At 38.4% G+C, this 23,981-nt stretch overlaps 1 protein-coding gene across 3 annotated transcripts in view; it reads left to right on the top strand.

Moving 5' to 3' along the window:
- ANXA6 (annexin A6) overlaps positions 1-23,624 on the top strand; it is a 45,940-nt gene extending 22,316 nt beyond the window's left edge. The window contains exons 16-26 of one of the 3 annotated variants that reach the window (XM_039340917.1): positions 2,618-2,712; positions 4,360-4,473; positions 4,788-4,878; positions 5,933-6,012; positions 7,444-7,497; positions 15,858-15,875; positions 17,237-17,330; positions 18,914-19,009; positions 21,141-21,199; positions 21,762-21,884; positions 23,250-23,624. In XM_039340917.1, coding sequence (XP_039196851.1) covers positions 2,618-2,712; positions 4,360-4,473; positions 4,788-4,878; positions 5,933-6,012; positions 7,444-7,497; positions 15,858-15,875; positions 17,237-17,330; positions 18,914-19,009; positions 21,141-21,199; positions 21,762-21,884; positions 23,250-23,306 — 881 coding nt within the window. In that variant the 3' untranslated portion in view covers positions 23,307-23,624. Of the gene's footprint in view, positions 1-2,617; positions 2,713-4,359; positions 4,474-4,787; positions 4,879-5,932; positions 6,013-7,443; positions 7,498-15,857; positions 15,876-17,236; positions 17,331-18,913; positions 19,010-21,140; positions 21,200-21,761; positions 21,885-23,246 lie in introns of all 3 variants that reach the window. The other 2 variants (XM_039340916.1, XM_039340918.1) reach the window with 2 other exon arrangements.
- The last annotated feature ends 357 nt before the right edge of the window (positions 23,625-23,981 follow it).

Raw genomic sequence — 23,981 nt, 5'->3', positions numbered from 1 at the left:
GAACTTGCTGCACATCACAACTGCATATGTATTTTAGGAAAGACAATACAGAATTGCAAAATATGTTGCTACCGGTATGTCTGTTATGCCCATTTAATTATGTTTGATATAAGGTTGTGTAACTGCATAATGCAAAAAGGAATATTTTAAAATTAAATAAGCATAAAATGGAAAAAAAACACAACCCCAGAAATGTTGGAAGGAAGCAGTTGCATTACTCTTAGGCCTGCTTACTAGATTTACAAAAAGTATATTTTGAGATGTAGGTTACATTCCTTGAATCTTCATTCGTGGAAGATAAAGTGCCTTTCAAAACAAACCTGGTTACTCTTCTGATTCTCTGATTCGAGAAAGAGAAGAATGGTTCTAATATTGCTAGAAGCAATCATCATCTACAAGTAATGCAGGCAGGAAATGCTCCATAAAAACCGTATCAATGCAGAGTCCTTGCATCATGTTAGTAACTGCTAGTCCGCCAGTGTTTCTCAACCTTGACAATTTTAAGGCATGTGGACTTCAACTCCCAGAATTCCACAGCCAGCAATGTTGGCTGTGGAATTCTGGGAGTTGAAATCCACATGCCTTAAAATTGTCAAGGTTGAGAAACACTGTGCTAGTGACTAAATGATACTCTGCTGCTTCCTCTCAAAACCCAGGAGATGGCACTGTTGTATCAAAAGCTCATTGTAGTTAGGAAGAATGCCCAGGATAGAGATTTTGTTATACATTTCCTAATAGCAATATACTGCTTCACAGTGCTTTACAGCCCTCTCTAAGGATGTAAACCACTTAGAGAGGGCTGTAAGCACCGTGAAGCAGTATATAAGTCTCTAAGTGGTTTACAGAATCAGCATATTGCCCCCAACAATCTGGGTCCACATTTTACTGACCTCAGAAGGATAGAAGTCTGAGTCCACCTTGGGTCAGTCAGGATCAAACTGCTGGCAGTCGGCAGAATTAACCTGCCATATGGCATTCTAACCACTGTGCCACCACTGCTCAATAACCGATTGCTCTCTCAAGCCTCTGCCTAGTCTTGACATTCTGTCAGTGGCTCTTGCCATTTTATTTAAGCTCAATGTGATAGGTAGAAAATGAAGAATATATTCAGAGTGATGAATAGAAACAGCTGAATGGTTTTATTTCTATTTATTATTCTTTTAAATTGCTCAGTAAGAGGCATTCCCTGGGCATTCATTCAGAACCATAAACTATATTGCATTTGTTTATTTATTTAGGAGACCTGTTCTCTTCCCGAAACTCTAGGTGGCTTAAAAAAAAATCTTAAAAAATGAATACAGTATAAAAAAAAAACCTGTGTTTTTATTCATTAAAATAATAAAAGCCAAAAGCCAACCTCCCAAATTAGATAGTATAACCAATGAACTAAGATTTGTTTGGTTGCTTATAATTAATTCCCAAAAGCTTTCTGCAAAAGCTAAGTTTCACCTCCAAGAAGGCCATTGTGTGTGTCTGGGTGGGGGGGTCATCCTTGCTTCTTAGGGCAAACTATTCTCAAGGAAGGACCTGTTGTAAAGAATACCAATGCTCTTTCCTGCTCTATAATAACTGTAATTAATAAGATGCGGGCTTGCAAAGTAGTTTACAAATTAGAGATCCTGGCTTGCATTGAACAGCATGAGCATGCTTGGAGCTTGAGTTGTAGTAATGGCAATAGTTCATATACAGTTGCATCTCAGCTACTTCCAAATCTATTTTTAAGACAGGAATGAGGCTACAGTCTATAGCAGGGATCTCCAACCTTGGCAACTTTAAGACTTGTGGACTTCAACTCCCAGAATTCCTCAGCCAGCAAAGCTGGCTGAGGAATTCTGGGAGTTGAAGTCCACAAGTCTTAAAGTTGCCAAGGTTGAGGACCCCTGATCTATAGGGCGATGTGGTAGCCTTCTGAACATATTGCAGTAAATCATACTCCACAGGAATAATTCAGGAATTTTCCACATAGAAACCAGAAGCAAGCTGATACGATGTGCTATTGAGCAAACATGCTTATGCACTGATTTGACTTTTCCTTTGCTCCATACTCTTGGCTAACTTGCAATTTCTTTAGTCACTTGTACTGGGCTGTAATCAGGTTGGCTGAAACAAACTTTAAGGATGGTGGATTTGTAAGTCAGAAAATACTAGGATTTTTTTTTTTTTTTTAAAGTCCTGGAGGCAGTAAACGTAAGTGATTGATCTTAACAAAGAATATTCTGTCTCTCACCCCAGTGGTGAGCCTATTGGAACAATTTCCTTTTTATAGTTCCATGGGATTACTTCCCTGACTAAGTGCAAGAGTCAAGATTTAATATTATTGAACTGAGCCGAGGTGGTGCAACAATTAGAGTGCAGTACTGCAGGCCACTTTAGCTGACTGTGTTCAGCAGGTCAGCGGTTCAAATCTCACCGGCTCAAGGTTGACTCAGCCTTCCATCCTTCCGGGGTAGGTAAAATGAGGACCCAGATTGTTGGGGGCAATGTAAATATATATATATACATTGCTTACTGGTGTACACCGCTTAGAGTGCTTGTACTTAAAGCGGTATATAAGTCTCATAAATAAATAAATAAATAAATAAAAATGGTTGAATCTATTCTGTTTTCTGGGTTCCAGGCACTGATGAAGATGCAATCATTGAGGTTGTCACACAGAGGAGTAATGACCAGAGGCAAGAAATCATAAAAGCATACAAGTCTCATTATGGCCGGGTAATTAGTACAATCTCTTCTTTTGTATCTCATTCCCTTTCTCCAACATTCAATTGATTTACTTATTGCAGTAGCTGTTACACAGTAATGCTTATAGATGGCCTATTTTAAGTTTGGTGTTACTTTTAAAAATAAAGAATTAAGATCATCTTTCCCTTGCTTGCCTTCTCCAATTAGATGACTTCTAGATCTTCTGCATAACCATCTCAACTGCTACTTCAAAACTATAGTGTGTGTGTGTATATATTATTATATTAAGATCTCTAGATTTCAGAATGCTGATATAAAGATGTGTCAGAGGTCCATATGCCAATATTCTTTTTCTTTTTAACAACAACAAAAAAAAAAAAACAGAAAATCTAGCACAGAAGAGAGCAAAGAGGAGCACATTTATAATACTTGGGAAATTTGTAGAACTTCTCCCAATATATCTTTCTTCAGCTTTTGTTTGCTTTTGTGCCATAAAATTATTTGCATGCATGAGGCATTCAGGATGAGAAAAATATACTAGAAGAAAAATTATTCTTCCCTCCTTGTTGAGTATCATGGAGCAATCTATTACTCATATCACCATCAATGTCAGCTGGTCTTTTTTTTTTTTTTTTTAAGGAGGCCATCTTTTACCTGAATGCCTAATCTTCCATTGACAGTTTTAGGCAGGAAATGAAAAGGATGAGTTATGCATTTTCTTTGTGTCTGGCAAACTGACCTATAAATATCTACAAATAAATAGATGACCTCCGACGTCCCTTCCAACTTATTATTATTATTATTATTATTATTATTATTATATAGAACTGCATTAAGGGATACAGCATGTAACTAATTGGGGGCTTCTATTTTTAATTACAGATTACTTTTAATCTGTATGCAGATGTTGACTTTGGTGGAAAGCCTCTTAGCAAATCAATAATTATTGCATGTGGGGGCAATTACAGCTAGAGTCTGTTCATGCCTTCTCTATTTGCCGCCATTCTTCCTTCCTGCTCCAGTCACAGGATAAGGCTGATACTCCCAAATACTGCATACATTATGAACCCAGATCTAATGAATGTGGCCCAATAGAAGTAGATGAACTTTCATTTCAGAAAACCTCACCCTTGACCATGCTTGCTAGGAGTGATGGGAGACAAAATTTAAAAATATCTGAACGGCCATGCTTCATTGTGTTATGTCAGAGCCTTTCTTCTAATTCAGCATTGTCTTCCTGACTGGTATCAGTACTTTGGAGTTTCCTATTCTTTTAAATAAAATGTTATTAGAATTTTGAATACAAGGAAGGAAGGAAGGAAGGAAAGGAAGGAAAGGAAAGGAAAGGAAAGGAAAGGGAGGAGAAAATGCAGAGATTAAAGAAAGGATTTTAAAGAAACGGCATCTAATTTAATTTTACTGCAGTTATAAGTACAAATATAAGTTAACTTTTTACTCTAGGGTTATAGCGTTGTTTACATTTTCTCTATATTGTATGATTGTTATTCTAATCCTCAAAACCATATATCTTTTCATTTTTTTCTGTTTCCTACAAAAAGTCAATTAAGGGGTTTCCAATGATTGTTAAATGTCCTGTGTCTGATTAAAGCAGCCAATTTGGCCACACTTCTTGGGAGTTTCCAATTTGCTTTCCTTCATGAGCGTCTCCTCTGACAGGACCTTATGGCAGACCTGAAATCTGAAATATCTGGACCTTTGGCGAAGGTTATTCTTGGACTGATGATGCTACCAGCCTTCTATGACGCAAAGCAGCTGAAGAAAGCCATGGAGGTAGAGCAGATTTCTTTTTAATATATTATTTGAAGAACAGAAAGATAAAGTTAACCCACACAGAGAAGGAAAGAAGGAAAAACTCTTTATTGTGCCATTATCTCAAAGAATAATTAAGTCCTTGAGAGAATTTCCTTCTTACTAAAGACTGCCAGCTCAGGCTGACTGGTTCAATTCTGAGCCAACCTTTTTTTTCCTCAGAAGCTGAAATACCAGGACATGGATGCACTAGGCATTCCCTATAAATGTTAGCACTTAGCTGCCCTGAAATATTAACAATGACTAATTGGTCAAATATCTTTACATCACTCCAGGGGGCTGGAACTGATGAGAGTGCTCTCATTGAAATTTTGGCCACACGGAATAACCAAGAGATTCATGCAATTAATGCAGCCTATAAAGAAGGTAAAGCGTTTCTTCAATAATTCTTAAGGGCAGTGTTTCCCAAACTTGACAATTTTAAGGCATGAGGACTTCAACTCCCAGAATTCCACAGCCAGCAACGCTGGCTGTGGAATTCTGGGAGTTGAAGTCCACATGCCTTAAAATTGTCAAGTTTGGGAAACACTGCTTAAGGGGAACATGGATGTATGAGACTAAGAAACAAGAAAGCATTTATCCGTTGCTGTATAAAATGCCTAAAATTGTGCCAGTATACATTTTATTTACTTGCTTACTTGTTCATTGGTGTTTTCTATATAGCTCCCAGACTAACAGGTTGGTAAATCACTGCTATATTGGCAAATAAGCAAGGTAGAATGTCCTTATAAATAGCAGGAATTGAGCCTGATTCAAAGGAAATAATCACCTCTCATATTGGTCTGTTTATTGTGTCAGATCAAGGTTAGAAGCTACTAACCTTCAAGGGTAGAAGCTGCTCAGAATAAAGTATTTCTATGGGCCTCATTCCATGTGAATATCCTATTCACAACTAAGAACTGGAATCAGGACTTTGATGGGTGTTTTCTAATGTTGAGGCTGCATGTAGCTGACCTTGAAGGATTAAGCAGAGTCAGGCATACAGTAGGTAATTTTTTAAAGAGGAGAGCACTGGAAAATCTCAGGGCTAATAGACTAGACCAGTGATGGCAAACCTTTTAGAGACCCAGTGCCCAAATTGCAACCCAAACCCCACTTATTTATCACCGGGTACCAGGTGGGCATGGCCGCGTTGGTCGTGGCAGACTGGGTGGGCGGGGCTAGGGTGGCAGGGGCCAGTCCCTCGCCATCTCCGGAGCATGGCACGCGTGCCCACAAAGAGGGCTTTGAGTGCCGCCTCTGGCACGCGTGCCATAGGTTTGCCACCACTGGGCTAGACTGAAAGTCAAAAAACATTCTGGCAATCCAACTTACATTTTTTTAAAAGAAAACAACATGGGTGTATCTTTTTAATCACCAGAAATTGCATTTGACTCCAAAGTGTCTTTGAACACTTTCTTCTGCTTTTGTGTTTCTCCAGCCTATCATAAGTCTTTGGAGGATGCACTGAGTTCTGATACTTCAGGACATTTCAAAAGGATCCTGGTCTCTCTGGCGCTGGTAAGAAATTTTCCCCCACAATGCATTCTTAAAGCTCCTTTAGTTAAAGATAAGTGTTTTCTATCTGATCTTTCTGAATATCTAATGATCAGATTCAGTTGTTAAATCACCTTTAAAAGTTTCATTATTATTATTTTTTATTCATCAAGGATCTTGTGCATTGATAGTGGTACATTCAGTTGAAAAGAAACAATTCTATGCATATATTTTGCATGCAGGGACAATAATGCTGCTGAGCTGTAGTGGACACCGGTTTAAAAGATAATTTCACCCTCTGTTTCATATCGTCACCACCAGAAAGCAAGCAGGCGGCATAGGACTTGAAAGCTGCTTCAAGCTGTATTGCTTTTATTTATTGTGCAACAGCAGACTTTTAAAAGGCCATTTGCATTAAGGTGATAAAATCTAAAATTGCTCAGCACACGGATACAAGCATATAATGTGTTAATATGTGGCTATAATGTGTTTATCCTCAATAAGAATGATAGAAATCTCATTCTGAACAAATAACACAGCACAGTGTTTTCTGAAAAGGGAGTGGAGATAAACTATATGCTTCCCAGGCCTGTGCTTTTTCATAATTGATGCCCCCACTTTAAGAGATAAATACTCTCCCCTCCCATGTCATTTATTTTGCTGGATATGAGCAGCAGGGAGGGGACCATAGTTGAAAAGGGATAAAGGCAGTGCTAGAGGAAGTTTTCTACTAATAATAAGCATCAGGTGTTGGTATTGTAATTAACTATGTTGCCCAGGACAGAATATGGCACTCTGGATATTATGAGGTTCAGTTCTCAGTTGCTCTAGAAAATATGGCCAGTGACTAACAAGCTAGTAGTGGAGCATATAAAATCGGATGTATCACTGGAGGGTAAAATCACAAAATTCTGGCTATATAATGCAATCAGACTCATTGGGGAAAAAAAACAGCTATGCTCAGAATGGTCAGTAGGAAATGGAAACAAGGCTTCCAGAAAACATGAGACATCAAAACTGACATCAGCCAGAGCATAAAAGAACTGAAATAAGCCTTAGAAGATTGGAAAATATGGAGAGAGCTGGTCCATAGAATTGTCAAGAAATGGGCATGATTGAATGGATAGCATCATCACCAAAGAATGCTGGGAGTTGTAGTTCTGCAGTCGATGGCATGTGGTGCTATCTATCAGATCCAGCTACAAAAATCTAAACAGTTAAAGGGCAGCAAATGAATACAGAAAACTCTTTAATTATTTGGTGTCATCTAGTGGGCTTCCAAATTTTTAAAACTCGAGGTTTTGTAGCTCTCATAGCATTGCTTGAGGCCTGTGGTCAAGTAAACTAGCAGCTGCCAAGAAAGGTAATGAATTATTTAAAGATGTTAATTTCTTGCCCATTCACACTGGCCTATGTTTTTGCTCCTTATTAATGGTTTTCAATGTCTAACTGCAGGGTAACCGCAATGAAGGAGGAGAAGATTTTGGGAAGGCTCGTGCTGATGCTCAGGTGAGTAAAGCCACATGTGCAGGAAGGGATCTGCTGTGGCTGTTGCCTTTCTCCCATGATGTAGATTTGGAGATACTAGAGCTGATAATAAGTTAACGATGGGTTGCCTGAGCTCTGCTTTGCCATAAAAGATACCCCCAGAGCAGAGAAAGTAGTAGAGAGCATTTGAAAACGCTCCACTGGACTTCTTGCTCTGAGCTCATGTATATAGAAACAGATTTGGGACAAACAGCATGCGAACGTATGATTTATTTAGGCTTTGTTAAGTAAGCTGCATTTGTTTGGATTCACACAACACTTTAAGCCCACACCAATGCCTCAGTATCATGTAGGAACCCAGTTGCACTGTGCGGTTAATTCATGCATCTCAAATTTCAATGTGGGTTTTAATTGAAGCTTTTCATTTCCCAAAAAGTAATAACAGTAACTCATCATTTTTTTTCCAAGTCCATGTTAAGGGACACTCATATTAAACATAATGTTAAAATTGGTTAAGTAATCCATTTTTAATGTATGCCAGATTCAGGAAGGAGAGCAAATGTTTATAAGTCACCAACTGAACTTGGGATACCATGAAGTGTTGCGGTTCAGACTGTTTCCACAAGAGGGAGTTCTATCTAATATTTCTGCAGGGTTATGCATGATTTTGAAAGCAGCAATGCTTGTGACTGCTGCATCTAAATAAGCAGGAGAAAGTTGCAGAGGCTGGTAGCCCAAAGGTGAACTTTTTAGCCAGATCACAGGGAATCTAACACTTTCTGCATTTATTCAATGCTTAAAACAAGCCGGGCATACAGAATTGCTTCAGATCAACAGACCACATTCTCCTTGGTTTCACCATCTGCTGTAACTTTCGCATGGGTGGCATATTCTCATGCTGAAGCTGGAAGTATTTTTTCGCAGGCCTTTTTTCTTCACCTAAAAATTAATCTTTTTTTGCACAAGTTAATTTCTGTTATTTTCCACTCTTCTTTGCCCAAAGAATTTTTCTGCTGATCTCTTCAATAGCTCACTGTTCCTTTTTCTTTGCTATGCTTTCCTTTCCTATTGAAAGTTGTGGGGAGCAAAGGTTTTAGTCTTTTTCAGCTATTCAGGAAACTATTTTTTTTATTGAAAATTTTGATAAGTTTTACAAAAAAAATTCCTTTCCCCCAACCCTCCCCTACCCTCCCCCGACCTTCCCAGAGCTGAATACAGGCTTAATTAAAAAAAATTTAAAAAAATCTTAAAACACATATAAACCATAAGCAAATCTAAATACATTAATTAAACAAATTATAAAATAGTTAACAACAATATATAAAAAATACAAGAAGAAAAAAAAAGAAACAAAAAAAGAAAAAATCAAATAAAAAAAGAAAAATTAAAAATTAAAAAAAATATCTATGAAATATCTTAAATTTTAAATATAAATTATTCAAAAACTAAATAATATTTTTATATCCAACTTATATTGTATGAAATCTATCCATTTTTTCCATACTAGGAGGTACTTCTCTTGCGGTTGATCTTTCAAGAAAGCCGAAATCTTTGCCATTTCCACCAAATAAGAAACTTTAAGAAACCACTCTTGCAAAGTAGGCAAAGATTCCTTCTTCCAACATTGCCCTACTAACAACCTGGCCACTGTAATTAAATTTAACATCAATATAGTCTCTTTACTATCACAATCAGAAACAATACCTAACAAAAACAATTGTGGGGTAAATTTTATCCTTCTTCTAAAAATTCTTTGAATATTCCACCATATCTTAATCCAAAAAGCTCTTATATTTTTACATGACCACCAGATATGATAATAAGTAGCATCCAAACATCCACATCTCCAACATTTAGGCTGCAAGTCAGGATACATACGAGACATTTTTTGTGGATCAAGGTGCCATCTATAAAACATTTTATAAAAATTTTCCCTTAAATTTTGGGCTTGTGTAAATTTAACAGTCCTCACCCAAATAATCTTCCAGATATCTAATGGAACCGATTCATCAAAATTTTGTGCCCATTTAACCATACATTCTTTAACTAATTCTGCTTCTGAATCCAATTCTACTAACACCCCATAGATTCTCTTAATATGAGTTCGTCTTTGATCTTTTATTTGTTTTAACAAATTCTCATCTTCTCTAAGCAAACCCACGTTACGATCTATCTTCCACCTCTCCACTATTTGTCTATACTGAAACCATGAATAAATAATATTTTCTTGTGTTAATTCTTCCAAAGATTTTAATTGCCAGTTTTTACCATCCCATCTAAGTAATTGTGCATAAGAAAGACTATCTATCTTGACTCCTCTCCTTATCCCTTCTATCGCATGCCATGGTATAGCCCATAGTGGAATTTTAAAATCACTTCTATAATATTTCTTCCAAACCCGAAGTAAAGAAGTCCTTATAATATGAGATTTAAAAACCCTATCAACCTTTTTATTAAAAATTAAATAGGCATGCCATCCAAAAAGTAAATCCCAACCCTCCAAGAGGAGTACTTCTACATTTGTTAAATTAACCCAATCACTAATTAATGTTAAAATCGCAGCATCATAATACAATTTCAAATTCGGTACCTTGAGTCCACCTCTCTCACGAATATCTTGTATAATTTTAAGTTTTACTCTTGGTTTTTTCCCTGCCCAGATAAATTTATTGATACCTTTCTGCCATTCATTTAAATTAACCTCATTCTTTAAAATGGGTATCATTTGAAATAAAAAAAGAAACATTGGCAGAACATTCATTTTAGTCGCTACAATTCTCCCCAAAAGAGATAATTGCAGCTTCTCCCAATTTTCCAAATTCCTTTCATAATTATTTTTATACAATTTTGCATTAGAAACAGATAAAATAACCCCCAGATATTTTACCTTATTAACAACCTCGAAATCTTTCAACCTAACCAGGGTCTCCTTGTCCAGATTGGTCATGTTTTTAGGCAATATTTTAGCATTTGGGTCAATATAAAAGGGGGGGGAAATGACATTGCCATAGGTGTATACTACAGACCACCCAACCAAACAGAGGAAATAGATGAACTTTTTGCTAGTCAGCTAACTAAGGTATGTAGGAAGCACACCACAATAGTAATGGGGGACTTTAACTACCCTGACATCAACTGGGAGACCAACTCCGCACCAAGTGGAAGATCAAACAGGTTCCTGGCAAACCTAGCAGACAACTTTGTCTCCCAAAAAGTAGAGAAGGGAACTAGGGGATTAGCCATTTTGGATCTAATTCTCACTAACAGAGATGAAATGATAGACAGTGTTGAAGCCATAGGAACCCTGGGAGGAAGTGATCATGCAATATTAGAATTCAACATTATAGAAGCACAACCAATAGAACACAGTCAAACTGAGTCTTGGACTTCAAGAGAGCTAATGTCAATAAACTTAGAGAGGGCTTGGGAAGGATTCCATGGATGAGAATCCTCAAGGGGAAAACAACTCAAGAAGCTTGGGAATTTTTGAAAAATGAGATAATAAAAGCACAGTCTAGCACAATACCAACAAAGAGGAAAAATAACAGCTCTCAAAAGAAACCAGCATGGCTGCATAAAGAACTCTCTGACAAATTGAAAGATAAAAAGGACAAGTACAGAAAGTGGAAAGAGTGGAACATAACTAAGTCAGAATATCAGCAAATAGCCCGAGCCTGCAAAGATGAAGTTAAGAAAGCCAAGGCTCAAAATGAACTAAGGCTTGCGACCAAAGTCAAAAATAACAAAAAAAGCTTCTTTCAACATGTAAAAAACAAGAAAAAAGTGAAGGAAATGATTGGTCCATTAGTGGGTGGAAGTGGCAAGAAGGTGACAAGCAACAGGGAGAAAGCAGAACTATTTAACTCATTTTTTGCATCTGTCTTTACACAAAGGGAAAAAACAGACTAACCTATCAAAAATAGTGCCATAAAAAACAAAACAGAAACACAAGTTAAGATAGGCAAGAAAATGGTTAGGGAGAACCTGTCCAGCCTAGATGAGTTCAAATCGCCAGGACCAGATGGATTACACCCCAGAGTTCTCAAGGAACTGGCAGATGTGATATCGGAGCCACTGAACTATATTTTTCAAAGATCCTGGAACACATGGGAACTACCAGAGGACTGGAAAAGAGCTGATGTAGTTCCCATCCTCAAAAAAGGAAAAAAAATGGATCCAGGAAATTACAGACCTATCAGCCTGACCTCAATACCTGGGAAGATCCTGGAAAAGATAATCAAACAACGAATCAACGAACACCTAGAGGCAAACAAAGTCATTACTAAAAGCTAACATGGGTTTGTCAAAAATAAATCATGCCAGACAAATCTTATTGCATTCTTTGACCAAGTGACAAAATTAGTGGATCAGAGGAATGCTGTGGACATAATTTACTTGGACTTCAGTAGGCATTTGATAAAGTAGATCACAACCTACTACTTGACAAGATAGAAAAATGTGGGGTAGACAGAACCACCACCAGATGGATCCGTAGCTGGCTGACCGGCCGTACTCAGCGAGTGGTCCTCAATGGAACTGCATCTTTATGGAGGGAAGTGTGTAGTGGGGTGCCCCAGGGCTCTGTTCTGGGCCCAGTACTCTTCAACATCTTCATCAACGATTTGGATGAATGGATAGATGGGGAACTCATCAAATTTGCAGACGACACCAAGCTGGCAGGAATAGCCAACACTCCAGAAGACAGGCTTCAGATACAGAAGGATCTGGACAGACTTGAACACTGGGCACTAACTAACAAAATGAAATTCAATGGTGAAAAAAGCAAGGTTCTACATTTAGGCAAGAAAAACTAAATGCACAAGTACAGCATAGGTGGCACCATGCTCAATAGTAGTAACTGTGAGAGAGACCTCGGAGTCCTAGTAGACAATCAGTTAAATATGAGCCAGCAGTGTGCGGCAGCTGCCAAAAAGGCCAACACAGTACTAGGCTGCATTAACAGAGGGATAGAATCAAGATCACGCAAAGTATTAATACCACTCTTCAATGCCTTGGTAAGGCCACACTTGGAATACTGCATCCATTTTTGGTCACCACGATGTAAAAAAGATGTTGAGACTCTAGAAAGAGTACAGAGAAGAGCAACAAAGATGATTAGGGGACTGGAGGCTAAAACATATAAGGAACGGTTGCGAGAATTGGGTATGTCTAGTTTAACGAAGAGAAGGACAATGGGGGACATGATAGCAGTATTCCAATATCTCAGGGGCTGCCATAAAGAAGAGGGAATTGAGCTATTTTCCAAAGCACCTGAAGGCAGGACAAGAAGCAACGGGTGGAAACTAATCAAGGAGAGAAGCAACCTAGAACTAAGAGAAACTTCCTGACAGTGAGAACAATTAATCAGTGGAACAGCCTGCCTCCAGAAGCAGTAAATGCTCCAACACTGGAAGTTTTTAAGAAGAGACTGGACAGCCATTTGTCCGAAATGGTGTAGGGTTTCCTGCCCGAGCAGGGGGTTGGACTAGATGACCTCCAAGGTCCCTTCCAACTTTACTATTATTATTATTATTATTATTATTATTATTATTATTATTAATAATAATAATAATTTTGAAACCCGAAACCTGTCCATACTGTTATATCAATTGTAATAGCTTTATTACAGAATCAGTTGGTTGAGATAAAGTAACAACCAAGTCATCTGCAAAAACCCTTAATTTATATTCTTTTTTATTAACTTCTATTCCTTTTATTTGCTGTGATTCTCGAATTTTAATCAACAAAATTTCCAAAGTTAAAACAAACAGCAATGGTGACAATGGACAGCCCTGTCTAGTCCCCTTCTCAATTGAAAACACCTCTGACAAACCCCCATTAACTATAAGTTGTGCCGTTTGCTTTTGATAAATAACACGAAGAGCTTGTAAAATTTTTTCTCCAAAATTCATTTTCTCAATTAATCTTAACATAAATTGCCAATTCAGCTGATCAAAAGCTTTTTCAGCATCTAAAAATATCAATCCTGCAGAAACTTGATTGTTTTTATCTAAATATTCTAATAGGTTAATAATTTGTCTAACATTATTCTTCATATACCTTCCAGTTACAAAACCCGTTTGATCCATATGTATTACATGATGCAAAACCCTCATAAGTCTATTAGCTAAAATTTTTGAAAAAATCTTATAGTCTACATTTAAAAGAGATATAGGTCTATAATTCTTTGGTAAAGTGAAATCTTGGTCTTCTTTTGGAATCAAAGATATAAAAGCTCTGCCCCATGACAAGGGGGTCTCTGAACCCTGTAATATATTATTAAAAAGCTCCCTTGAAGGTTGAATCAACTCTTGTACCAAAGTTTTATAATAAATAGATGTCAATCCATCAGTACCCGGTGCTTTACCTAATTTTAATTCTTTAATTACTATCTCAATTTCTTCACTAGTAATCAGGCCATTAATTTCTTGTTTCTGATCTTCTGTTAGTTTAGGAAAGTTAGCATCTTTTAAATAATTATCTATATCTGAAGCCTGTACTTTAGTACTCATATATAATTTTTGATAATAATCTAAAAAGATTTCTTAATCAATTCCTTCTGATATACCAATTTACCATTATAATTTATTTTATCTATAGTTCTCTGTTTCTGCTTCTTTTTCAATTGATAAGCCAACCATCTCCCTGGTTTATTGGCATTACAAAATGTATTTTGTTTCATATACAATAAATTAGTTGCAGTTTGATCAGCCATCAACATATTAAATTGTGATTTAAGCAATTTTATAGATTCCTTAATCTTCTCATCTGTGGAGTTTAAAATCAGAGCTTTTTCTTTTAATTTAATCTCATCTTCCAACTCCTTACGTTTCTGCACCTGCTTCTGTCTATAAACCTTATTCATTTGTATCAAAATCCCCCGCATGTAAGCTTTACCTGCATCCCAGACCATTGACATTGAAGTTCCCTTATACATATTTAAAGCAAAGTAATCCTTTAATTGCTCCTTTAATTTTTGAACATTCTTTTCTTGTCTAAATAAATTTTCATTCATCCTCCAAGATCTCCTCTCCTCTTTTTCATTAACCAATTCCATCCAAACTGGACTATGATCCGTCAATATCCTAGGAAAGATCTTAACATTCTTTACCCTAAAATATAAATCCATTGTAATCAAGAAAAAGTCAATTCTTGAGAAAGATTGATGTCTGTCCGAAAAGAAGGTAAAGTCTCTCTCCTCCAAGTTATGTTCACGCCAATAATCTCGCAGCTCCCAGTCCTCTTTCAAATCAAAAAAAGCTTTAGGTAATTTAGCCTGTTTAAAAGAAATAGAGGGTCCTTTTTTGTCTCTTTGTGTATCTAGAACACCATTCCAGTCTCCCATTAATATAACAGATCTATAAGGCTATTCAGGAAACTATTGACAGTTTACTTCCTATCCCCACCTTCCTCACCTAGAGGCGTATATAGCAATCACACTTAGATTTGTATACCGCTTCGTAGTGCTTTACATCACTCTCTAAACGGTTTACAGAGTCAGCATATTGCCCCCAACAATCTATCTCTTCTGTCTGTGACAAATCAAAGATAAAATTACGGTCCTCCGTTGAATGCCGAGGCTCTATGGAGAAAGGAAGTTTTCTGGTACAAATTTAAAGTTTAAACAAAACCATAAAGACAGCTTTCTATGCTGCTATTTGAGAATGTGGGACCTCTTTATTAAAAATAAATTGTGAAATTCGGAGCATGTGTTTTTAAAAAATATTGTTTCAGAAAACCCCACCTACTAATAACATACAGTAAAAGTGGATAGGTATGCATGCTACATATGCACATTATGTCACATATGCTGCAGCTTTTTAATCTTTCTTCCCCATTGGAAATACTCCTGGAGCTGCCTCTCGGGCAGGGAGGGACACCAACAGATAGCTAGCAGTTTCCTAAATGCTGGAAAGAGGCTCCTGTGTTGTAGGATCCTTATACCAAAAACATGTGCTCAACAAATATTAGTACAAATATCACGGCTGTGCGTCAGGCAGACCTTCCTTTACAGAGTTGTGTTTATTTTTGTTTCCATGCTATTTCAGGATCTTCTCTCCCTCTCTGCTTTTGTATTCATCGGAAAGATGACATAACTTTTCAAAATAGTGTATTTCCACTCATTACTGAAAATAAAGTTAAGGGAGGTGTGCATGATTAGCCCCTTCATGTTGAAGAACTGCACCTGATCAGAGTATATCTGAATAAAAAATGACAACAGGACTTCTTTTGTTGCCATAATTAAGCAGGCTATATTGGTGCTGATGTGATCGTAGAATGCCCCAATTTATTTATGAAATCCCTGGAGGGACCTGTGCCACACCATCTCTGACCTTGTTGCCTTCCTCTCCCCCTCTCTCTCCCTTTCTTTCTGTTGTCAGGTGGTTGCTGAAACCCTGGTGAGTGCCTGCCCTTTATTTTTCCTTGACATGTTCCGAATGTCTGTGTAGTTTTCCCAACTACACTGCTTTGATCTACAAATACATTTGCTTTTCTTACACTGGGTTTTAGGGAATGGTAGAATTAATACATTGAGTGTAAAGTGCGGGTGAAGGTAGAGTTGAATTAAGTGAAGGATCTGTGATTCTCATCCTAGGGAAAGCTCTTTGATCAACAAATGGCAGAGTACATCAAGGTTGCGAAAATAGTAACCAAAGTCCATATATATTCTATAATTCTATTGTGTCTGCTTGGGAATACCAAGTGGAGAGAAAGAAAGAGAAAGAGAGAGAGTGTTTTCAGCTGGGCCTACTGTGACCAATCAGTGGTCTTTAAAGTCTACCTTATCTGAGGTCCCTTAACTAGGAATGCCAAAGATTTCAGAGACTTTTTGAATGAAAAGCATGTGGCCTGTTTGGAATGACAAAAAAGATCCACTACCAATCTGGTTGCTAATGCTGGGCTCCTCTGAGCTCACACAATAATATTTTCCAAATCAATATTAATTTGCTTCCCTAATTTTGGATTTTATGTTGCATTGGCTGGGCTCCCAGCCTGAGATAACTGAAAAAAATGTGTGTAGATAGAATTATAGATAGCCTCGCTTAATGGCCACAACTGGAACCGGCAACATGGTTGTTAAGCAACAATGAATAGTTTAGAAGCAGGAACAGCCTTTTAATTATGACATAAAGAGAATTAAAGATACTGAGAATAATTTGTACTGATCCACTGAATGTGCCGTTTATTTCTCTGTGCATAAGAATCCCATAGCAAAATGGATTTTTGCCTGTTGTGGAAAAGATTGATTTGGAACTTTGCCCCATCATGCACAAAAATTAATTCAAAAAATAATTTTCCTTATTTTTTGCCAGATAGAAAAGCAGTTGGATACTCATGTGGATTGGGGAGAAATCAGACTTCATAACAGAGATGCTCATTTTTTTAAAAAATAAATTTGGCTCTACTTCTGTAACAGTCTTTTGACATGGAAACTCTTATGGTCTATTATTAGATCCATAGGAATGGCAGTATGTTCTGTATTTATTCATAAAGAATAAGACTTGGGGAGAGAAAGAATATATCATACAAGACTTCCGTGGTGGGTTTGGGCTGATAAACATTTTCAGTCACTGCACAGTACTAGTGAAGAATAAAATGCTGGTATCAAACTAAATAGATTGGACAGACAGATTTATAGCATCCTAACAATATTATGACCAGCTGATCAGATTATTCCAAAACAGACTTTTGATACTCACTAGATCCCGTTCTTTGTTGTTCTCCTCCTCCATCCCTTCATTCTTCATTGATTTTGCAGAAATTGTCTGATGTTTCTGGTGATGATTCAACATCCCTTGAGACCCGCTTCCTGAGCATCTTGTGCACCCAGAGCTATCCCCAGCTCAAGAGAGGTAGGAAGGCAACAGGGATGTGTTGTAATTGTTATATCTTACCTTTACATGTACACCTCAAAGCAAAGTACATCATGTTCCTGCCTCCTATTTTCCCCACAAAAAGCCTATACACCCTGGACTGGCCCAGCCAGTTTTCAAGCCTAAAGGAGCACTAGAACTCAGAGTCTTAAGTTTCTAATCAAGCACCTTTAACCACCTCCCAAAACTGGCTCTCCCAAAATGTATCATCTTTATGCCATGTTTATAATCATGACTAAGCACAAAATAACTGATTTGAGGTTTCCAGGCTATGTAGTCGTCTGAAGCAGTTACCTGGGTAGAGCTGTAAGAACTAGACAATGAAAAAAACACATCAGCAGACAGTTAAAGTTTCCTGTATCTTACGTTGTTGCCATCTAATGGCCATCTGGATTTTTTGCAGTTCAGATCTGGTAGCCCTGAGTTTTGGGAAAGTGTTGTGGCATCACCTAAGGCAGGGCTTCTCAACCTTTTCACCCATTGTACCACTTTAAGGATATGGCAACATCTGAGTATCACCAGTCGCCTAGCAAGATGTCAAAAACTTGATAAAGTACAGGTAGTCCTCGACTTACAACAGTTCGCTTAGTGACTGTTCGAAGTTACAATGGCACTGAAAAAAGTGCCCCCCAAGCTACAGCTGAGCAAGACACCTGCCTGCCCACCCACTTCCTCCTGTGCGAGGTTTTCATTGTTGTGAGCATTTCTGTTGAGGATTGGCAGTGGGGGTGGGTGGGAGGTGTTTGGTTTTTATTCCCCCCCCCCCGTCTACTGGGTGGTTGCAGCAGGTTTTGGTCACTTCACATGACCCTGGGACACTGTGACCATCATAAATATGAATCAGTTGCCAAGCATCTGAATATAAATCACAAGACCCTGGAGATGCTGCAACATTCCAGCTGATTGGCGCTTCTTGGCTCAACGGAAGCGCCAGGATCAGCGCCAAGCTCCAGCTGGAGACTGGCACTGATCCTGTCATTTCTGCTGAGCCCTGACAGCCCTGCAGCTCCAGCGATCTCTCGGTCAGGCTTGTGCGGTGCTGCCACCAGTTCAGCTCATTCCCCTACTCCACTACTTTTCTAGGATGGTCGCGTACCACCTGCCAGGTGCCAATGTACCACAGGTGGTACCCATACCACTGGTTGAAAAGCCCTGACCTAAGGACTCGAAGGAAAGGGGCTGGTACAATCAACTTGCTAAAGAAAGTTTTTAAAAAATCTCCTTTGCTTGAGAAAGCCAGCATTTTTGGATATAAAAATTCATGGACAGGAAGTTCATTTAATCATCTAAGCCAGGGGTGTCAAACTGCTGGCCCACAGGCTGGATGCGTCATGCTGAAACCGCGCCCCCTCCCATTGCCGGCAATGGAGAAAAAGTCACAACACGTCACATGACGTTGCGAGTTTGACACCCCTGATCTAAGCCTTCTCTGTCTATGTTAATAGTTTATTCTGCAGCATCCCCTAATTGTTACCAGCCCAGAAATTCATAGAATAATCTTTAAGTCAATCTTGCATTGCATTGGAAATTTAGGTTTTACATTCTGCCCTTGATCCGTGTAGTTTTTCAAGAGTTCATTAAGATGACGAATCATGATGTGGCCCATGCCATCAACAAACGGATGTCCGGAGATGTCCGGGATGCCTTTTTAGCTATTGGTGAGTGTTGTTTTGTATGAGTATAATATAGAAACATGCATTTTTTTAATGTATGTAGAATGCAGCCTTAACTAAAACCTCTCAGAGTGAAATTCATCTTGCAATGTTTTGACAGTTGAGCAATTTTCTGTGATTTGCATAGATGAAGCAAGCTGGCCTAAGCTTCTTGTAAAAATGTGGAGTGTGGTGTTTCACAGAAATATGGCTGTATTGCAAAATTGGATTAATATATGAGAGAGAATGCATATGCAGTATTGTATGCAGCAGTGGAAAATAAACCAATTAGCCTGGAAAAGAAACAGATGGATGGGATGATTACTGGAGATTTTCTACAGGCTATTAAAATGCAACACTTTTCTGATGGTTTATTTTCAGCTTTTTGTACCATCCTAAAACTAGAAAGCTGACCGTTTTTTAAAGTAACATTGATCCTACACATACTACCAAGTGTCATTCTTGACTGGAGTATTTCAGGTTGCCTAGTGTGACTGTGGCTAGGCAAAGTTCTTTCTGGCTCAGATTAAGCTTGTGTGTGTGTGTGTGTGAAACCGTACTGGAACTGAACAATCCTTCATCTTAGTTTCAGTCATTTGTGATGGGTATTGGACTCTTTTAACCCCTCAGGCTTTTGTCCAGGCCTACTGTTGGCCCTAATATGGTCAAATATACTTGGGTACTGGTTACAGGGTAACTCACCTGTCACCTCTTCTCTTCATCAAGCCTTACAAGAACCGCTTGCCTTATTTGCTTGCTTGTAATGCCCTCACTGGACTGGAATGGACCTTTTTTCTTGGCCTCTTCTGTGTCCTGTTTGATGGCACCCAGAGGCTAGACAGGTACTGAAGAAGGGTGGACAGAGAAGCCACATCTGCCCATGCCCAAAAAACTTCCGCATTCATGCATATTTGCAAATCAGGAAGTGGCTGCTCAACCATCCCTCTTATTGCAATTCACAGAATTGAGGAGGGAATTTTTTGAGTTCTTTGTTCCTGTTGTTAACTGTTTGGGTTTTTTTAAAAAAAAATATTTAAATGATGAGGCATCAACATGGCAATGAAGATGCACCCTTCCAGTTGAAAATCTGGACTCAGAAAATTTCTGTGCATAAAGGATGGGAACTAGGATGCAGTTCAATTTGTGAAAAAGCTTTTTTTTAAAAGAGAAATATTATGATTCGTGTGTTATTTGATATTTATTGGGAAGGCCTCATTATCATTAACAGTTCTTTTGTGAATAGTTGCTGTTAATAATGTCATCAAAGCCTGTATTTCTTGTTTCTCATTTCCTCCAATTTTCCAGTGAGGTTACAGCCCCTCATTCCCTTTGTCCCCTCTCCCTGGTTCCAGCCACACCTGTAATTCAGGATAATACTTCATGCACTTGATGAAGTGTGGACACTGGTTGATGGAAGCCTAATAATAAATATTAAACCAACTCATGATATAGTTGTGAGTTCTTAAAGAGCCATGCTGTTTTTTTCTGCAACAAACTTCTTTGGAAATTGCTCCCTTCCCCCCATCTACCTCCCTGTTTGGAAGTTCAGTTCCATAATTTTACATGGGCAGATTTTTTTTTTTATCTCTCTCTTCCTTCCCTCTTGCATTTGCTAAATCAGTGGTTCTCAAACTTTTTAATGCTGCGACCCCCAACCGGTCGTAAGTCGAGGACTATTCAACCGGTCGTAAGTCAAGGACTACTCAACTAGTGCAGCACCGTTTGCAGAATGGGACTTTTGGCAGGTTCAGCAGGGCAGAGACAGCCTGGACAATTCCTATTGGCTTTTGAAAGCCAATAGAATTAGACTCTATTCAAGAGAGTCTATTCTATTGGCTTTCAAAAGCCAACAGAATAAAAGGGAGTAGCACAGCTAAGGAAAAGGGGGAAAAAAATGGTGGACTGCGTTGTTTGGCGACCCCCGTGAAATGGTCGTTCGACCCCAAATGGGGTCCCGACCCACAGGTTGAGAACCACTGTGCTAAATGAAAAGCTGTACTATAACCAGTTTTATTTAGAACTTTTCTGAGCAAAGGGTGGCTGAGACAGAATTATATTGCATGCAGATAACTTCTGTTGGCTCTTTCCTGGCAACACATTCATTTTCTCCCTCTTTGTTCTCCCTCTTTCTCTGAAGTGCGGAGTGTTAAGAACAAGCAAGCTTTCTTTGCCGACAAGCTATACAAGTCCATGAAGGTAAAAACAAACACCCATTTGTTGTTGTCGCCCCAGGAAGGAAGAGTCAGTATTACTAATCAAATATTTTGGTTGGTTTCTTTTTTCTTCTGGTTTTAAAGAGGTCAGAAATGTCTTATTTACAGGGAGGTGATGCTATAAACAGAGACATTTTAGGAATCTCCAGCTAGTTTAACTTGTTCCTTTGTATAAAGAGAATTCCTTAAGAAAACTTTGCTAGAGCTCAGGGGAAGTCACGAGGGGATACATTCTCTTTTGGTCATCCCACCTTCAGAACTAGGATTCAGCAGGCTAGCAGGAGCCAGATGCAGTGACCCAACACCCACCCTGAAGGGCGCTCAGATTTACCAATGCTGATACATATTTTGCAAAGCAGGATATGAAGCTTCCATTCAGTTGCCTGCTCTTCATAAATTTGCGGGAGCAGCAAAAGTACCCTGTTGCTAGGTGATGGTTGTTGTTGCCATCTCTTCAAAATATTTTGCAGTAATAATGTGAGTGGAAATCCACCACTTCCTGCCTCTCTCATGCTGCACCTGGTGGGCTTTTATAATCTCTTCAGGGTGCTGGCACAGATGACCAAACTCTCATCAGGATCATTGTTTCAAGGAGTGAAACTGATCTGCTCAACATCCGGCGGGAATTTTGGGAGCTGTATGACAAGTCTCTATATCACATGATTGAGGTAAAGAAACTTTCGGGTTTTGTAAACACCATTTTGCCTATTTTCGTGTCATAAGTGCTTTGACCTTTATCGTTCACCTCACTTTTTGCCTATGACTCATTAGCCTCACGGCAACCTGACTGAATATTAAATTCAAGAGTACAAAAAGAGTTCTCCTTAAGCTGAAAAGAACAAAACAGATCAATCTGTAGGGATAAGAGTATGTCATGCACAGAGAGACACCCCTGGGTTGATGTGAAGAAAAAAATCATGCTCTAAAGTGCATGCTTGTTTAAATATTGGGTACATTTATTAACCAGTTACAGGTAGTCCTCGGCTTACAGCAGTTCATTTACCGACAGTTTGAAATTACAACAGCACCGAAAAAGTGACTTATGACTGTTCTTTTTTTTACACTGATGACCGTTGCAACCCCATCACATGATCCAAGTTCGGATGCTTGACAACCGACTCATACTTGTGATGGTTGCAGTGTCCCGGGGTGGTCACGTGATCCCCTTTTGTGACCTTCTGATAAATAGATTCAATGGGGAAGCCAGACTCACTTAACAGCTGCAGTGATTCGCTTAACAGCCGTGGCAAGAAAGGGCATAAAATGGGGTAAAACTCACTAACAACTGTCTCACTTAGCAACAGAAATGTTGGGCTCAGTTGTGTCATAAGTCAAGGACTACCTGTACATGAACAGCAGTTACTCAGTTAGTGTGCTTTGCCTGCTCTGACATCACCAGGGAAACACACACACACACACAAACACACACACCACTCCTTTCTTGAATCGGTATGGAGTTTTTGACCCAAAAATCTAGTTCCTCAGTCAGACTATGCTTAGTATACCTTTCAAAAAAGATGCTGAAGCAGTGTTGTTCAAACCTGGCAATTTTGAGATATGTGAACTTCCAACTGCCAGAATTCCCATCCTGGCGGAGGAATTCTGGGAGTTGAAGTCCACACATCTTAAAGCTGCAAATTTGAAAAACACTATGCTAAAAGAACCTGCTGTAATCTGTTCACCTCAGTGTTGGTAATAGCAGTGGGTTAATAGCAAGGTGAAAACAGTAATCCTACACACCTGGAGGGCATGATTTAAAAGATTGGATTTTAAGGATGTGTAGTTTTAATGTAAATTTGACAGCTATGGTTTTTCTTAAAGAATTCTGTTAATGACTAAGATTAAGAGTGGTACAACTGAGTTTCCGGCAGAATTATAATTCTGATGGCGCTTTGTATATAGCATTGCTTGTTAAACCATTTAAGATATGCCTAGTGGGTACTCAGTAAATTAATTCTCATTTTTGCATACTTGATTATTTGGATGCATTTTCTGGAGTTTTTTTGGTCACTTTATTTTCCTTGTTCCAGAAGGATACGTCAGGAGATTACCGCAAAGCACTGCTAGCTGTTTGTGGAGGAGAAGATTAAGCAGTCAATTAGTGCTATAGAAACCCATCTTACCTGAGCTGTTGTTACTCACTTATGTGCAACCTAAAAGTTACAATTGCTTTGAAAACTTCAAGGATATTTTGGATTCACTGAGGCCACACATTGTGTTAGAGAAAAATAGCTGTTATCACAGAAGAGCTTAAAATTGCAAACAGCAAAGACAACAAGAATAATCAGTTGAATGGTTGGGGGGGGGAAACTGTCTGATTTTTGTCAAAGCTGACCAGTGGCCACCTGTTTAATGCCATATAGGTATATTGTGAACCAAAGAAATAAAATGTTGAATGCTGCCGGGCACATAGTTGTTCTTGTTTGTTTTGGAACAAAGGAAACACATCTAATAGGAGAGTCTAATTTTCAGTAAAGTTTTGGGCATGCAAAAATGTTCTTATTCTTCCAGCAGTTTATAAATATAGTCATGAGTACTGACAATAACAAATACAAATACAACCCAAATCAAAATTAGAGATGACCTTAAAAAAAAAATTGAAGGCAGAGCTGTACTCTCTCTGCTTGTGAGAGTCTGCAAAGTGCAGCATAGAAGGAATGAGATTTACCTATTTGTTTCTTTATTAAATTCACATTTATTTATTAAACTTAAATACCACCAGTTTCAGTGGTATTTCCTTACAGTAGTTTACAGCAGAAACAAAA

The sequence above is a fragment of the Crotalus tigris genome, unplaced genomic scaffold, assembly GCF_016545835.1.
Source record: "Crotalus tigris isolate CLP2741 ecotype Arizona unplaced genomic scaffold, ASM1654583v1 scf7180000017754.2947050, whole genome shotgun sequence".
Classification (NCBI taxonomy): domain Eukaryota; kingdom Metazoa; phylum Chordata; class Lepidosauria; order Squamata; family Viperidae; genus Crotalus; species Crotalus tigris.
The sequence above is the reverse complement of the archived record's forward strand: the minus strand, read 5'-3'. Positions and strand labels throughout refer to the sequence as shown.